General features: G+C 39.5%; 1 protein-coding gene across 1 annotated transcript in view; it reads right to left on the reverse strand.

Annotated features, from left to right (window-relative positions):
• Nucleotides 1-19,246, reverse strand: part of LOC124798259 (anoctamin-8) — a 197,921-nt gene that overhangs the window by 92,382 nt on the left and 86,293 nt on the right. The window contains exons 7-8 of the mRNA XM_047261579.1: nt 8,726-8,911; nt 4,138-4,290 (exon numbers count right to left, since the gene is read on the reverse strand). Of these exons, the coding sequence (XP_047117535.1) occupies nt 4,138-4,290; nt 8,726-8,911 (339 nt within the window). The remainder of the gene's footprint in view (nt 1-4,137; nt 4,291-8,725; nt 8,912-19,246) is intronic.

Raw genomic sequence — 19,246 nt, forward strand, 5'->3', positions numbered from 1 at the left:
AGATCCGATACAAAGAGCACACTGATGCACTTCGCCTAAACAACTTAAATAGATCCACTTTTGCTACCCATCTAGCAGATAATAAACATTCCATAACAGACATTAAAACTAACCTTCAAATCCTACACACTGTAGACAAGGGATTCAAGATGGATCTTCTCGAACAATTAGAGATTTTTACCCACAAACATAATTCCCCACATACCATTTTAAATGAGCAGACAGAATTGGCGAATAACTCCTTCTTTCAGAATTTTAAGGATTCTTTGAACTTAAAAAAACTAAACAGTCATTCAGAAACAAAATGCCCCCCCCCCCCCCCCACACACACACACACATAAAAGCTTGTACCACTTCTGCCCCCCCCCCCCCCTTCAGCTCTCTTCTCTCTCCACATCACCCTCTCAACCCCCCCTCTCCTTTTTCCTATACACCCCCCACCCCCCCCACCGCCAACTCCTTTTCCACACCCTTTCAAGTACCAGCATTACTTATTATTTCAAGTTAACCATCAACCTCTCATCCCAGACATCATATGCCAAGATCAGCCAATGGAAGGAGCAAGAAATTAGCTGTCATAATACTCTCAATACCAATAATCTTAAATGTAACTGAAATATAATGTAAAAAATCTAGTTTTATATACCTGTTAAAATTGCACAGTTAATTTATAAATAAACATTTTACTAGTTTAAGCTAATTTACATTTATTTTCTATGTAATAAAGACAAATCTCTTGTCAGTGTGTGTGATGACTAATAATGCCTCTGGTTAACTTGAAATCTTTGATACTGTAGTTATATTGCAATCTTTGGCTTGTTTATAATGTGTAAATCCTGTATTCGTATCTGTGGCTAAGTGTGTTCAGCGATGTTTACGAAAAACAAGATATATGTTTCCAACAGTGCCTCATAAAAGTAATATACATCTAGTGAAAGTTTTAACTTGTGAAATTGTGAAAAACAAGACACAATGGTTTCAAAAATACGTCCTAAAAGAGATATATATACCTGCAGAAAGATTTATCTGTAAGTAACACCTCAAAACGTAAATTAAACTGTAAATATTTCGTGTAACTGTACCACATGTAGTGACTATTTGCTCTTATACGTTAAACATAAATTATGCTGTAAATATTTCGTGTTACTGTACCACATGTAGCGATTATTTGTTCTCGTTTCTGTCTAGCCACAGATACTCAACCACCCACACAATGGGTACAAAAAAGCACTAAATGTATATACCATCTGATGATGAGTTGCTAGGCAGCTCGAAACCGGTCATGGTTAAATAAAATACATCTACATAAAAGGCGACTGGTTGCAGTAATTTCTGAAAACCTTTTCACACCACAGTCGTAGTGTTCCACATCCACAATGGATAAAAGTCTGAAACGTGTATATTTTGTAATGGATGCCATCAAACCATATTCCGGACAGTGGAAATTACGATGTCCTGTGGTGCCTCTCCTGCTTACAGTCAGCAGGTTGGACATTCTGTTCCTCTTTAAAAAACAAAAAAAAAACTTCAGAAAATTTGCACACTTTATTCCCTATCAGTTAACAACTTGCTGCTTTGTGTGACAATAAATTGAATATAGGATACATGAACCCAGTAAAGACACAAGACAAGCAAGACAACACACATTTCTTCGATCCTTAGCTCCTAGAATTTTTTTCTCTCTAATCAGCTTTACATGGCGTGCTTTCCTTTCTGTAAAAGAATCTATAACCTCATAAAGTTCGTCAAACGTTTTGCTACATGTAAAATCGAAATGTCGTTGTCTAATACTGAAAAGTCTGTTAATACAAATAGGACCCAAGACTGGTGTGGTTTCCCGATCTGATTACGTCTATTTTGTCACTATTTGATAGATAAAAAAAAAGGCCTTTCTAATACTGCAACAATTGTAGCACACACCAAATAAACGAGACTGTTTAGGCACAAACGGTCTTTCTTGTAATGACAAAATATAATTCACAAGTATCAATATCAAGCCGCATGGGATTAGCCGCAAGTATCAATATCAAGCCGCATGGGATTAGCCGAGCGAGGGGTGTGTGTGTGTGTGTGTGTGTGTGTGTGTGTGTGTGTGTGTGTGTGTGTGTTTTTGTCCTTAGGATAGTTTAGGTTAAGTAAAGTGTAAGCTTAGGGACTGATGACCTTAGCAGTTAAGTCCCATAAGATTTCACACACATTTGAACCAATATCAAATGCCTATTAGGTCTACTTACTACAAGCAAAAATCTTTACGTTAGGAAATAGTTTCATGCTTCATTCATACACTCCAGTTTCTCAAGCATGAGATCGAAAAGTAGTAGTACGAAATTTTTATGCAAACTTGGAATCGTCATACTGTTCCATAATTTGTGTGATGTCCCCATTTCTTTTCCTTCCTCATTCTAACAAACAGTCTTGTTACCACTAATTCTGTAACTATTCCTGCCAATGTCAAAGCTTATTCACAGTTTAATTTCACTAACTGCCAGAAACACCAGTTTACTTATCCCGCGATTATCTCCGGTTAGGCGTAGTTAGATGTTCGTGCAACGTGTTTTCCACGCTTCTTCCAGAATAGAACTTAAAGCAGCTGCTAACCGAGTATCGTAAAACTGGCCCTTCCTAGTATAGCGACCTGGCCAAAAATTTTCTGTCAAAATTTCATTTTCTTGAAAACACCGAGGACGTAATACGTAATCTTTCTTACCTGTTATTCGTTCATCTCCACTCCTGTTTTCTGAACCTATGGATTTCGCTAGTAATTATAACAACGCTCATCATTCGCAAACCCAATCAACCACACAATCAGACAGCAGTTGGCATTCGTCCATTCGACCTTACTCCGCTCTGGTCGTATAGCTCCATATGTCTGCAGGAAAGTTTGTTTCTACATGTGACAAGGATTCCCCTGACAGAGACATCATGTACACTATGCATGCATTCACAAATTAACTTACGGGTCATTCGGAAATGAACTTAGAACATGTTCAAAAATGTTCAAAAACCAACAGGGATGCGTTTCAAAGTCATGTGAATAATCGATAGACTAACGTGCGCTGGATGCTAGGTGCTTTGTGAAATAAGGTTTTCTCCCTTCTGCTCCCAACCCCCGGCCTTATAGCTCCTATCCCTGTAACACACCTGTCCCATACATCCTCTCACCACCACCCACTCCAGTCGGGTCAGAAGCTTCACCTATACTATCAAAGGCAGGGCTACCTGTGAAACCAGTCATGCGATCTACAAGCTAAGCAGCAACCACTGTGCAGCATTCTATGTGGGCGTGGCAACTAAAAATCTGTCTGTCTGTATGAGTGGCCACTGTCTAACTGTGGCCAGGAAACAGCTGGACCACCACATTGCTGAGCATGACACCCAACATAACATTCTTCATTTAAATGACTGCTTCAAGCCTGTGCCATCTGGATCCTTCCCATCAACAACAGCTTTTCTGAACTGTGGAGACGGGAACTCTCTCTGCAATATATTCTACCTTCCTGTAACCTTCCTCCTGACCTCAACTTTCGTTAGTCTTTGTCCTACACTCTAGCCCCTTCCCTGTTCCCATTCCAGCACTACATAGTCCTCTATTCCACCAACACATCCATTGTCCTTCTACCTCTCTCCTTTTCCACTAACCCCCCCCCCCCCACCCCCACCTCTAACCTCGCGACGGCATCTTGCTGCCCTACTCTCTCTCCACTTTGTCCCTGTATGCTCCCACAAGGCAGCACTTACCACCCCCCACACCACCCCACCCTGCTTATCGCTCCCCACTCGCACCAGCCCCAGCCTCCTCCTCACTTCCACCACCTGGTAGTGTCTCCCATTATATGCAGCTGCTTGCAGTGTGGCCTCAGCAGCTGCTTGCAGTGTGGTCTCAGCAGCCGTACAATGCGGTCATGTGTGTGCGAGTTGCATTTGTGTGTGTGTGTGTGTGTGTGTGTGTGTGTGTGTGTGTGGTGTGTGTGTGTGTGTGTGTGTGTGTTTGTTTGTTCCATCTCTGATGAAGGCCTTGTTGCTTGAAAGCTCATTTTCTGACAGTCTTTTTGTTATGCCTGTCTGCAAGTCAGCATCTCTGCTATATGGTGAGTTGTACATAGTCCATATATGGCTGATTTCCACATAAAGAAGTACCTGGAATTGTAGTGTCACAATCATAATGATGAAGACAACAGCCAGGCAGAGCAGTATGATGGGCATACTGACAAAGTATCGAAAAACATTCCTTTTCCATGCTGGATATACTGGTTCTAGTCGCCCTGTCACAGGACTTACTTCAAGAGTACCCTGAAAGAGAAAAATAATATTTTAATATGATACACTATACTTGTTTTACAGACTCCTGCCTTTCAATACACTCTTACAAGAAATTAGAACAATAACCAGGTGAATCTAACAGACCACGGGTGTGCCATTGGTTCACAGTGTTCAACAGGCACAGTATTTCAATGATTAGACATGTTGCTATGTCCAGGTGTGCTGATGATCTGAGTTCTTGAAGGCATGTGGCTGATTTAAATCCTCTCCTCCTGTAAGACACTCCCTCCATGATCCGTGTCCGCAGCTGCATGTTGGTGGTCGCGGACATGCTAGTGTCATTGTCTGTGGTAGCACTGATGTAGGTACTGTCTCCACCCTGGCTAAAAGATTGTTTTGTTTGCTAGGTCTTCTTACGTGAACTCAGTGATGGTTCCTACCCCTTCTTAAGAATATAGCCACACTCTTGATTGATGAGTTCGCCTCCTATGGCCTCTCTAATGACACTGTACCACTATTTGGAAGTCTGTGCCAAGATCCTGGTACATTCATATTCCATTGTGTGATTCTTGAACAAACAGTGCTCTGTCGCTGCTGACTTGTTGGGATACATCAGTCCAGTGCGTGTCGGCAATGGTTTTCTACAGTGCACACTGTCTGTCCAACATTTGTCTTTTCACACTGACAGGGAATTTGGTATATGTTGGCCTTCTGCAAACTGAAATCATCTTGGATGCTTCCTAATAATGCTCATGTTTTATTGGGTGGGAAAAAGTTTTTACACAGCATTTCTTCAATATGCGTCCAATTTTTCCCGACAGTGTGGTGGTGTATGGTATAAAGGCAGTGGCTACCTCTTCCTTTGTGACTTCTTCTGTCTCCACAGGTTGTACTGTGTGGTGAGGCAGGGAGCACACCTAATTTGTCATTCTGAGTACCCCCTTTTTATTTTTATTTTTATTTATTTATTTTTTAAATACGGTTCTTCTGAGGTGTTCTGGCTCCTTGGGCACTCTGAGTCTGGGATGGTTTATGTCCTGTGTGCTAGTTTTTTGGTACCCCATTGCTCTGCAAAAGGTGATGGCAGCTGTCTACACACAAATACAGACCAGTTAGTATTTTTTTCCAACAATACACACTGTGGCCCACGGGGACATCTTTATCATGATGTCCAGAAATGGTAATCTTCTTTCTACTTTGGTCTCCAGAGCGAATTTGATAATGGGATGTATGGAGTTCAAATGTGCAAGGGAGTCAACGAGTTTGGGGGGGAGAAAAACAGCCCCCCCCCCTCCCCCCCCCCCCCACACACACACACGTGGGCTTCCGTTTGGATGATGCCTCCTTAAAGCACTCCTTATACAAACTCATGGCCAAAGGCGAGAGTGGGCTGCCCTTTGCAACTCCTTCCATTTGTTCATAGTATTCTCCATTAAACAGAAAATAAGGGGAGATCAGGACATACCTGAGACGATCGGTGATCTTCTTGTCAAATTTCTGACCAATAAGCTCTAGCGATTCTCGTAGAGGCATCCTGGCGAATAATGACAAGATATCAAAACTTAACCAGGATACCTGTGTGCTTCACCCGGAAGCTGCTGAGGTGTTTTACAAATACACAGAATTGTGGGTGTTATGAGGACATCTACCCACATAAGGGCTTAGAATTTCCGTCAGCTATTTTGATGGCAAATTTGTATGTGTTCTAATGTTGCTGACAACAGGGCGCAACAGTATCCCATTTTGTCGACTTTAGGGAATCCATAACGTCTTGGCGGCACAGGCTCTTGAAGTAACAGTTCCTTGACCACCCCCTCTGGTAAATCTGCATCCCTGAGAAGAGCCCTAGTCTTCTCCACTTTGTTTGTAGGGGAAGTGTTGATCTTCCTACAGGAGTCGTCATCTGGCAGGCTCTGCATCTTCTCAATGTGGAAAGACATACATTGCACAGACAGTGCACACTGTTGATGCTCATTGCCAAGAACTTCAAAAGCACACTTGACTGACGTATCCCAATAGATCAGCGGTTTCTGGGCACTGTTTGTCTGCGAATCACATGATGGAGTACAAACGTTTCAAGATCTTGGCACAGACTTTCAAATACTGGGACAGTATCATTAGGGAAGCAATAGAAATTTGCACAAGGGACGATCTCATCAACCTAGATTGTCACTATAATCTTAACAAGGCTTGGGAACCAGCAATGAGTTTAACTGAAAAGACACTCAACAAACAAAATGATATAGTGACCAGAGTGGGCAGATAACCTATATCAACACTACCGCAGACACCAATGTGCAGCTGCAGGCACGGTCTGCAGTGGGAACAGCTTGCAGGTGGAGGGGATATAAGTCAGCTGTGCGCCCTCAAGAGCTAAGTTTGTCAACACACCTGACGATGGCGACATGTCTGATCACCAAAATATTGTGCCCGTTGGACACTATGAATCGGCAGTACACCCTGTCGATTGTTCAATCAACCAATATGCTAGGAGAAACTGAAGAATCACAATAACCAGGTAAAGTTTAAATTTAATATTTTTCATTATAGTGTCCCTTGCTTTGTGTGCCCTGAGAACATTTACTACATGCTGATTACATTCATAAAGTTTTGTTTGGTTCATTTAGTGCCTGGTAACAACTTGGTGTTTATTTTTCTTGCTCTCAATATTGAGTAAACTTTATCAGCGCAGATCTAAGATATTAGTACTGCCAATGTTGGGTAGAGAAACATGTAATTGGAATCCACAATGGTTAACAAATAACTGGTGTAGTTTAAGTTATCCACTTTAGTACAGTTTTTAGTTTGAAATTAATAACTGAAATGGAATAAACAGGAAATCTGAACACTGTAGGATACAGGAGAAGATAGCCATTGTGTTTTAACACTGTGAACTATGTTGATGCAGTTCAACAGCTATAAATGGGTAAAGCTAGTGGCATACTGTTGAGTCACAGTGAAGATTCTAACGAAATGTACCCTGCGGGTGGAAAAGTTGTCTGAGGAGCAACTGATGCAACCATTCTATAGTTCTGATTATTTGTCAAAGAGTTGTGTCATTCATTAGTGGGTCAAATTCATGTCCCTAGGTCACCTTCAGCATGTTCTGCTCCCCACCAGCTCTGACAGCAATGCACCACATACCTAGCATCCGTACCTGCCACTCCTCCTGCCTGCATTCCTAACTGGCAAGCTGACCCCCCCCCCCCCCCCCCTGCTGAACCACTAGCCACTCACCCCAATACCTCTCCCTGCCTCCTGCCTCTCTCTCCCTCTACCCATCCCAAATGACACAACCCCCAACACAACCTAGTCCACCTATCGAAATGCAGCATTGGCACTTTTTGTCACACCAGTATAATGCACAGGCATACAGTGTGTGTGTGCGTGCGTGTGTGTGTGTGTGTGTGTGTGTGTGTGTGTGTGTGTGTGTGTGTGTGTGTGTGTGTGCGTGTGCGTGCGTGTGTGTGTGTGTGTATTTTGTTCTAGCTCAAAACAAAGATTATTCTGAAAGCTAGCAAGTTTTAATTATAGTGATGAAGGTAATCGATTTCTGAAAATATGATCCGACTGGATTGATAAAGAAATGTACTCACTAAGCGGCAGAAGTAGAAAATGCCTATAAAAGTTAAGGACATGTGCAAGCTTTTGGAGCCATTAGCTTCTTCTTCTGGCAAAAGGGTTGAAGGGGAAGAAAGAGAGATGAAGGAAAAGGACTGGCAAAGTTTCGGAAACGGGAAAAAGTTACGGAAAAGTTGCTCAGAACCACATGACGGGAGACTTATCGGATGTGATGAGCACGAAAGTCTGGGCAACTTTTCCATAACTCTTCCTATTTCCTAAAACTCACCAGTCTTTTTTCTTTATCGCTCTTTCTTTCCCTTCCAAACCTTCTTCTATGTTTCCATAACTTAAATTTGTTTTCTCCTGCCAGTGCTTAGTGAATAGATATTTTGATCTATCCAATATTTTATTTTCAATGTAAATTGTATTTTGACATTTTTCAAGACCTGTTGGAATAACAATATGATGGCTGCAAGGCGACAATACCAACACCTGACATTACATTTTAATTTTGATATTTTAACACTATTTTTATATATTGCAAGAATAACCACAAAATGTTACATCATCTCTATTTAATGTATATTGAGCTTATGTATATTTTTAAAAAGAACTATGGCTTGGTTTTTATAATACTGTGTCACATGTTAAAGTGGTTCCTCCATCAGACTAGTCCATACTACATTTTTATTGCATTTAAAGATTTGATTATATATGGAATAACTGTATACCTAATACTAAAACTTTTAGATACAGTGTTGTGTCAGTTTTATGACACCATGGTATTACAATAGCTCATAATACCTCTGCATAAAATCTAATGATTCAGACAACACAGGTGATAATATAACTTTCAAATTATGAAATATTTTCATTATTCTGGCAGTTACAATATACTCACACTAAACAGAGGTCTAGGTTCAACCAAGAGCTCATCACGCTGATCCAAAGTACCCCAACGGTATGCAAGCTCTGCACTGTACCGCTTCCATGTTTCAACATACACACTTGCCCAGAGAACATTAAAAAATGAGAAGAGGACATATCCAACATCTTCAACTGCCTGATTGTGGCCACAGAAGCAAACCTGAAATATAAAAAATTCTACCGTTATCAGTTTTGAACAAGCATGTATAAAAATAATTTATAAACTTGAATAATTGTTTTGTTTCATTCACCTACCACAGAAAATATAATTAGGGCGACATTAAAAAGAAAAGATAATGTAAATCAAATGTTTTTAAGGTTAAGAGATCATGTATAAGGGCAAAAAGAAGGTGTGAAAAGACAGAGACAAAATAATTGTGTGATTTATTACAGTAAAAATATTAAATTTTTATGATCATTTGAAGTGATTGGTATCCAAGTTTTAAGGTAGAAGATTTACTACTGCTCTTATTCTTTTTGAGAATAAAATTCAATCATCAGTTGCAAATACATTTTTATTAGGCTTTACCTGTTTCAACAAATTAATTTGTCAACTTCAGAAGCCTATAAAATTAGGGAAGTATATTACAGAAACTTAGTGCTTTAGCAGAAGTCAATATTTTCTACATAGAAGCATAATGCCATGACACATCCAGAATTATGCTTATTGCACATGATTATTATAAAGACAGATTGACAATTTACAATAACTGAATCACATCTATTCATGTGTCAAGCTGTTGTGCTAGCAGCAAGGAACATGTATAAAAGCAAATAAAAAATATAACCAAGGTATATAAAGAAGTTACACACAATACATATGAAAAAAAAACATGGCACATAATTCTAACATATAAAAAGAATTGGCTAATTTTCACATTTTATACAAGATGAGATGCAATCAATACAGTGTTTGTTTTTTAATGCAAGTTGATCATTCAACACTTCTTTTCAATTTAACTGGGAATTTTTATATATTTAAAATTCCTCTGAAATATTCACTTTTTGTAGCCCTTGTCAAATAAAAGCAAAATTTTCATGTTAAGCAAGGATGGAGGAAGAACAGGATGTTTCTCTATTTTGAGATGTTCTGTAGAAATTGACCTATATGAATTCTCTCCTCTTCACATAAATGTACAGCCATGATATAAAGATTTATAATATTCCTAATTTTATAGGCTTCTGAAGATGACAAATTAATTTGTCGAAACTGGTAAAGTGCAATAAAAATTTATTTGCAACAGATGACTGAATTTTATTCTGAAAAATATATACAGTTGCTGAAAATCACAGCCATGGATAAAATAATGGCCTTATTGTATTCACAATAAGCCCAACACAAAGGACTGTTGCAGATTAATGGGTATCCTGGTCCATTATTATGGTTTTTCAGAAAAAAATCTTAATATACAGCATTCATATTTCATTCTATATCCTAACCGATTTGTGAGTGCAATTCTAATACTCTAATACTGTCTGAAATTTCACAACAAACTAGGCGAGGAGCAATGACCAATGACCACCATGAGATTGAATGCAACATGGTGGGACTGTGGGCATGTGACATGGTAAGAAATGTAAATGCCAGTAAGTGGAGCAGAGATGAATGAGGAATCAATCTAGTGAAGATATGGGTCGCAAATGGGAAAGTCTGTGACATAAGTGGCATTGACAAAGGGCAGCTTGTTATGACCTGGCCCTGGAAAACGAGTATCTCAGAAATGGCAAAGCAGTCCCTTTGTTCATGTGTTGCTATTGTGAACATCTACGGAAAGTGGTTGTAAGATGGTGAAAGAATTAATAGATGACAAGGTGATGGCTACCCACACCTCATTATGGAACATCTACATAGATACTCTGCAAGCCACCGTATGATGCACTTGCAGAGTATCTATGTAGATGCACATGCTCCATGATGAAGTGTGGGTAGCCACTGCTTAGAGTACATATTTTTATCTAGCACATTATATTATATTTTCACTCTAAATTGGTATTTTGACATTTTTCAAGACCTGTTGGAATAAGATTATAGCGAGTAAGCACACACTGTCAGAGATGACGGTCATCTGTTCCCCAGCGATGCAAGCCATAGCTTATCTGGTAACAATTGCAGTGTCAGCACTCCAAGTAAACTCGATGACTGCAAGGTGACATTACCAATGTTTGATATTACATGGAAGAATGAGGCTTGCCCACTCCACAAAGTATGATAGGTGGCGATCTGATAGCAGAGTACAGTACCAGTGAAGGCACTAATGTTTGAAAGCACACTGTTTAGCATACATTGTTGAATTTGGGCCCCACAGCAGACAACCTATCTGTGTTCGCATGCTGACCTACCGACATCACAAACTGCGATTGCAGTGGAGAGAGAATTACTGAGACTAAATTGTGGATCAATCCAACCTGTCCTCGGTCGAATTAATCACTTTTCTTGTGACACCAGACTGACGGTCAGGTTCAGATGCTCAAGTCGTACAGAAAAATGGTTGCATTGCATCAAGGATACTGGCCAGTTGGCACATTATTATGGTATCCAGACATTCAGCTGGGCTTCTATGGGAACTAGAGTAGTTATTGGAGGCAACATGACAGCTGTGGACATGTGAACATTGTTACGGACTACTTGTATTCCTTAAATGATGTCTTCCCTGACAGTGAAAGCATCTTCCAGCAGGATAACTGTCTGTATCACAAGGCCAGAATATGTTCCAGTGATTTGAGGAGCAGGATAGTGAACTTAAGTTGATATCTTTGTCACCAAATTCGCCTGATCTGAACCCTATGGAACACATTTAGCATGTTATCAGAAGTCAGTTCTGTGCACAAATCACGGATTTATGGGAAATGTATGATCTATACGAATGTATTTGAGAGCCACGTAATTCCAGAAACCCACCAAGGACTTGTTGAATCCATGATAATATGTAGAATCAAAGCAACTTAGATATTTTTTCCCATTTCTATTATCTGCCATCACCCCCCCCCCTCCCCCTTTCTCCCTGCACTATTAAATTACATATGTACTGTCTCTGACCTCTTCTTCTCTTTGATGCTTCCTCGTTCATCTCTGTCTACCTTCATCTTCACTAGAGTGCATCCCTCTCATCCTGACATTGAGTTGTCTGCTTTTCCTTTCTAATCTTCCCACTTCTACTCTTCTCTCTTCTCTGAGGATATAAACAGTAGTGCTGGAAGTTAGAATAATGTCCTCGCTTTTACTTTTGTGTGCTCTATACGCATTACAAAACAGTTGCCTCCTGAAGATAAGAATGGGCATAAAATTCTGACCCATCTTTATTACAACTACTAATAAGTGTGATATAATTTCAGATTTACTACCATAAATAGTTTACAGAAAGGAAGAAAGATTGGCATTTAATGTTCCCTTCATTAGATGCTGAGCATAAGCTAAGACCGGGCATGGATGCAGGTGGGGAATAAACCAAGACATTTACAAGATAACCATCCCAGCCCTAATTTTGTAAGGAACTTCTTAGTTAGATAGTGATAAGAACCCCTATACTTAATGAATGTGGGTGCTGTATACATACTGTATCAAAGAACTTTAAGTGTAGCATCAAAAGCTAGCAGTTTCTTGTTATTTGTGGAACACACTTGGAATTGCTAATTTGTGTACAACCAGATGCAACAAATTTCCTTTAATTCATTTTGGCAACATTGTTTTTCTAATGGTGTTCTAAATGAAATCACTGTTAGCCATCTTACTCTTAACTGACTCCAAAACTTTAAGCAATCAAAGAGCTGGAGATTCAGTAGATCAAAAATTTCAGTAAATTAAACAATAAAACCATGAAAAATATAATACAGTACAAATGGATACCAGCCCTGAGAGAAGTACTACATGCACAGTATTAAGAAAAACATTATAACAGAATATGTACAATGTAATCTACATTATTCTGTCAAAATGGTTCAAAAATGGTTCAAATGGCTCTGAGCACTATGGGACTCAACTGCTGAGGTTATTAGTCCCCTAGAACTTAGAACTAGTTAAACCTAACTAACCTAAGGACATCACAAACATCCATGCCCGAGGCAGGATTCGAACCTGCGACCGTAGCGGTCTTGCGGTTCCAGACTGCAGCGCCTTTAACCGCACGGCCACTTCGGCCGGCATTCTGTCAAAATACTTATATGATGGAAGACTATAGCAAACAATACTTCCCATGCAAATGGCTACAAGAAAGTGCAATGCCATCAAATGGAAAATTATTTATGTCTTGATAAGCAGCAGAACAATCCAGCAAATGCGGTACATGCCATGCGAACTATAGTAAATAATAAGCCTCACTATCACAAATTCCAACAACCACTACTTCTTATATTCACTAAACTTGCAGTACTTAAGGCACCTAAAGGAACTAAATTCTCCACTAACATGTCTCAGCAGTTTCAGTTACTGGACACACTTTTCGTAGCATAGGGAATGATTTTTATTGTTCAATTAATGGTTCAGTTATGCCGCCTTCTGAACATAAAAAGTAAGGAAGTGACAAAGTTTACACAGAGGAAAATAATGATAAACCGTGCACTGCAGTCAAAAGAACAGTTTATAGTTTCAGAGCACGTTCCATTCACAACATTACTGCCTCCGATGCGCTATCAAGAAAGATTAATATTTCTAAACAGAGAAACATATATTAACTAGAATGCTTCAGGGCATCTAAGTATGCATGCACACACACACGGGGGAGGGGGGAGGGGAAGAGAGAGAGAGAGAGAGAGAGAGAGAGAGAGAGAGAGAGAGAGAGAGAGAGAGAGAGAGAGAGAGAGAGAGAGAGGGGGGGGGGGGGGGGGGGGGTAGTCCGTAGGTAGATTCTGAGAGCAAGATAGTTTACAAAGTCACCAACATATTGTATGTTTAAGGATTAAAAATCTTGATATTTGATGATAAAATCAATGAGCAGTAAACACAAGCTGATAAAAATGATGGATTTAACTTATTTAATTGATACCATTAAACAAACACATTCAGCAATTTTCTGAAAATACAGCAACGAAACTCTTTTTTATGTTGAGTTACGTTCCACTTGAAACACAGCCATACTATAATAGAAAAGAAGGAGTATAGTACAAGAATTATCTTTTAGTGATGTTTCTGGTAGTTATTTTTGTTATGATGCTGAAAACTACTATCAGTTTTATATCAACCACACAGCTGTGTCTAAGTAGTTTTGTTGACTGACAGCCAGTTACTTCAAAACAACAAGGATAAAGCTAGGCATTCAGTGACATGGAAATGCACCTGAAACAGCTGCTACAATAGGGTACAAATGATGTGGATTACCTATGATACACTTGGCACAGTAAGATGGGAAGCATCAATATTCTGCTCTCAGTTTGTGGCATCATATGAATCTGTTCGTAATGTGTCACGCAACTGTTTGTGATTACTACCCTGCTGTGTTCATTGATACTTTCCTGACTACAACTTGGCTGTTTGTGAGTGGCACATGACAATATTAGCTTCATAGTACGATTTTGATTGGTTTGCAAGCTATCTGGAATTTTTGCTTTCTCATGACAGCTAAACATAAACTATATTCAACCATCTGGTGCATGATTAATGACTATGTCCTAGGAACAATGTGTAGCAACAAGTGCTGTGCTCTGTGTGCATTACTTGGTACAACACTTACTTCTGAACTGTTCTAGCAACAACTGGATGAGAAGGCAGCTATGGCAGAAATTGCAAGATGAGCTCAAAGACATAATAAATACCAGTGCAAAGAGCTACAATAGCAGCTACTGCAAAACTTATGCTAGACGCAACTATTATCCACTATCTCTTATCCCTTACTCATTAGTTTTCATGAATGAAAGGGAAAATATGAGTAATCACTCTACTGCTTCTTGCTAGATTGTGAGGCAAGTACAAGGAGTGTTCAATAAGTAATGCAACACAATTTTTTATTTATTGGCCAAGTTCAAGTGAAAAAAATACGGAATTTGTTGTGGCACATCATGGAATAGTCCTGCTTCAGCTGCTATAGTTTCATGAAGTTCCGATACATTCCAGTGCTATACGTAGACTTTAAAATTGTGTCTGTAACAGAGGGGTATTCCAAACAGAGCTGCCATTGGGTTTCTGCTGGAAGAAAACAAGAGCATCACAAGTACCCAGTGGTGCTTGCAGAATGTCTACACAGACCTGGCAGTGAAGAATAGCACGATGAGTCAGTGGGGCGAGGCATCTGTCATCACTGCAACAAGGTTGAGCAAAACTGTCCAATATCCTGTGTGCCAACCAGCTGCAATTCTGGGCAATGATGGAATGTGAGGACACACTCATTTGAGGTGATCGATGGATCACTATCAAACACCTCACTGCTCAACTGTATGTCTCTGCTGGTAATGCTGACACACTAGTCCCCCAGCTGGGATACTCAAAGGTGTGTGCCTGCTGGGTTCCTCGTCACCTAACTGACCACGAAGAGCAACAAAGGACCATCTGTGCAGAGCTGCTTGTGCATTATGAAGCTGACAGTGACAATTTTTTGTTGAACAGTGTCACAGGCGATGAAACACGGGTTCATCGCTTTGCAGCACACTATCTCTCTTCCAAAGAAAAAGTTCAAAGACACATATTCAGCTGGTAAAGTCATGGCAACAGTCTTCTGGAACTCAGAGGAGGCTATGCTGTTTGATGTCTTCCTTCATGGTGTAATGATCAACTCTGAAGCGTACTGTGCTGCCCTCAGGAAATTGAAGAAACAACTTCAGCATGTTTGTTGCCACAAAAATGCAAATGAACTCCTTCTCCATGACAGCGCAAGGTCTAACAAGTCTGCACACCCAAGAGTGGTTCACAAAATTTCATTGGACTGTCTCCCTCATCCATGCTAAAGCTTGGATCTTGCACTTTCTGACTTCCATTTGTTTGGCCCATCGAAGGATGCACTCTGCAGGAAGCAGTACGTGAATGATGATGAGGTTATTGATGCAGCAAGACTCTGGCTAAGATGTCAACCAACAGAGTGGTACCATGCGGCCATAGAGGCTCTACCAGTAAAGTAGCACAAAGCTGTCACATTCAATGGAGATTATGTTGAAAAATAGGGTTTTGTAGCCAAAGGAGTGGGGAATAATATGGTGCATTGGAATCCTGAATAAAACCATCCTGTTTTCAAAAAGAAAATGTGTTGCATTACTAATTGAATGCCCCTCATAATATGGTCCACGCGAACTCTAAAATGGATTTGCTTTTGCCTTGTAGTCATCAGCTACATGAAGGAGTACGGAAGTGTGAAACACTGTTGGAACCCAGTGGCTTGTCTTCTGACACCATATACAATGTTTGCTTATCAAACATGTTGGTTTCAAACACAAGTATCAGTTGCATAACAACAGTTTCTTACACTGATACCGAAATGTGGGACTTCTGCAGCTGAGCACCACATTTGAGGTATAGCCAAGCAATCTTCTGATCTCACCTTAACCCTTTCATTTCCAGTGTAGCCATGTGGCAACACTACTTTCTTATGGGCCATTCTTGGATGTTCCCACCTTACATCTTTATCCTGTAGTTGCCATATGGCCCACACTTGTTTTGAGAAATCAGCAACAAATGGCAGCAGATTGCCCACCTATGGGTCTTAAAAGTGATCTTTGGTATGAGCTGCCATTCTGATGTTTCGATCAGCTGTTGTGTGCTATTAGCTGTTGTGCTTTTGTACTCCTCTCTCCATGAATATTTATAAGGTAAGTTTTGGATAATATTGTTAAAACTGCAATGTATCACTAATTGTAAAATAATAATACATTTGTAATGATTTATACTCAGAACACTTACTGAAATGTTATTGTTACCATTTGGCAACTATGGGAATTCATGTCTTGTGTTTGCATAACCTCAGAAACTGCTTCCTGTTTCACAGTTTTCTGAGAATGGCATTCCCCCAGAAAAGTCTAACGGATAAGGAAATATTAGAGCTGCTGCACATTCCAGATGGCGATATTTTAGAATTTAGTTTTTCATCAGATGAAGAAAATAATGAGTCTAGCTTTATCCAGCAAGACTCTGACAGTGTCCTAGAAGATCCACAATGTAATCATACTGAAATACACATGCAAGGGAAGGATTATAGTATTGAACATGAGAGCATCTCTAAACTGCAAGCAAAAAACATAGAAAGTAATGGTGTACAACCTTGCACCAGTAAGGTAAGTATTATATCTTTTCAGCACAAAAAATTATTACATAGTGTTACCTCAAAATGCACATAACTGATTGTTTATGAATACATTATGCTACAGGAAGCAGCCCAACCTGCAAAAAAGAAGAAAAACTGTTCATGGAAGAAAGGTGATTTCGTTCCACCAGATACCACATGGAAAGACAACATACCTCCACCACCATCTGATGAAGACCTGACTCCAATGAATTATTTTCAGATGTTTATTGATGATGAAATATGCGAATCCATTGCCCTTGAAACAAATCATTATACACACATCAAAGAGGGGGTTGTCAATCATGTTTCTTGCAAACAATATATTGGTATTTTATTATTTATTGGTGCAGTTCCAATGCCACAACATAAAATGTACTGATCACAACTGTGTTGCTTTCCTTCGATTGCAGATGTTATGAGTAGGAATAGATTTGAAATGCTGTCATATATCCATGTAAATAATAACAACAACCAGAAACTGAAAGGTGATCCCAAGCATGACAAGTTATTCAAAGTAAAAGGCCCAACAGGTTCTTTATGGAACAATATGTTACAACTCCCTCCAGAAGAGAAACAGAGCACTGATGAACAGGTGATCCCTTTCAAGAGAAGAAGTTCTTTAGTTCAGTATCTCAAAAACAAACCTCATAAATGGGGATATAAAGTGTTTCCTTGAGCTCGAGTATCAGGCCTAATATATGACTTTGCAATTTATGTGAGCAAAGGCACGTATGATGAGCACTGTTTAGGGGTTTCAGGAGATATTGTTCTGACGCTGTGTGAAGATTTACTAGAGGGCAAGAACTACAAGATATTTTCTGATAATTGGTTCAGCTCTTTAGAACTTTTAAGACGTTCTCAAACACAAAAGTATTGCAACTATTCTTTCAGACAATGTCACTCAGCCCCATAGCATAAGAAAAGGAGCTGAAAAGGAAATGAAGAGGGGCACTGGATTATAACATTCATGAATCATCCAACATCATAGCAGTAATGTGGTATGACAATAAAGCTGTGCAACTGGTTTCCACATATGCAGGTATAAGTCCACAGGATAAATGCAAGAGGTGGAGTAAAAAGGATAATTAGTCAATTCAGGTAAATCGACCTCTGATTGTGAAGGAATATAATGAACACAACGGAAGGTGTGGATTTAGCAGACACGCTCACAGAACTTTATGGGATAAATGACCGTTCCAAAAAGTGGTATATGCGAATAGTTTATTGGTGCTTCAGTGTTGCAGTTGTAAATTCGTGGTTGCTTTACAGACATCACTTAAATCAGCGAGGCACAACCTCTCATCTTTCTCTTCTGGATTTCCACACTGATATTGCTTCTGGTTCTTACTACGGCAGGAAATGTTGTTCATCGCAAAAGAGGAAGACCATCTACATACAGAAGATATACACGCTCCAAAGAAGAGGTTGGTAGTCTCCAGGCCTATTGCAGATGTCAGATATGATGGTCACTGGCCACAACAGAGCCACCAGAATGGCTACTGCAAGCGATGCCCTAACGGATTCAGCAGTGACGTGCATAAAATGTAGAGTGTTCCTATGCCTAACAAGTGAAAAAACTGCTTTATGTCTTTCCACACCAAGTAAAAAATGAAGTTTTCTGTAACTTATCTTGAAAGCATGTTTGTGTTATGTTGTACAAGAAAAACTTAGAACTGGTCATGTCATCCATATAAAGGTGTATTCTCCTTGTTGCATTGATATTCTTCCTTGTATCACAAGCATATCTTGTATTTGTATTCAATTCTCAAAAATAAATGATTTTATCAAATTCCTGAAAATCATTTTGTGAGTACTAACATTACCATATGGCAACAATTTTTTTTTTTAAATTGGGTGGGGTAAAATTCAGGAGAACTTCAAATTATGTTTCCAAATACATCCTAGATAATATATTTCAAAGCAAATATATTTTTAAATCACATATATTAATTCAGGGGTGAAAGGGTTAAGTGAAGTCTTAAAAACAGCTTAGTCTCATGAAACTGTGTCACTGGTGCAGCAGATGCCCAATAACAAGGCTGCAATGCAAGTAGTACCTATCAGTGTCACAAAATTTCTCTCTTCAAATGACAGTAGCTGTCATTTTTGTCAAAATTGGAGTTGAATCTATAAAATAGGTGAAAGAGCGCAGTTCAATGTTAGGTCCTTCAGCAGATTTAGAGCAAACAAGAGGCCACTCCAGTCCAACATTGGTGACAACAAGGAAAGTAGTTAGTACTGTGCCTTCCTCTGTGTCACGTGCAAGTGAAGGGCGGACATTGCTACACTGCATTATG

The sequence above is a fragment of the Schistocerca piceifrons genome, chromosome 5 (assembly GCF_021461385.2).
Source record: "Schistocerca piceifrons isolate TAMUIC-IGC-003096 chromosome 5, iqSchPice1.1, whole genome shotgun sequence".
Taxonomy (NCBI): domain Eukaryota; kingdom Metazoa; phylum Arthropoda; class Insecta; order Orthoptera; family Acrididae; genus Schistocerca; species Schistocerca piceifrons.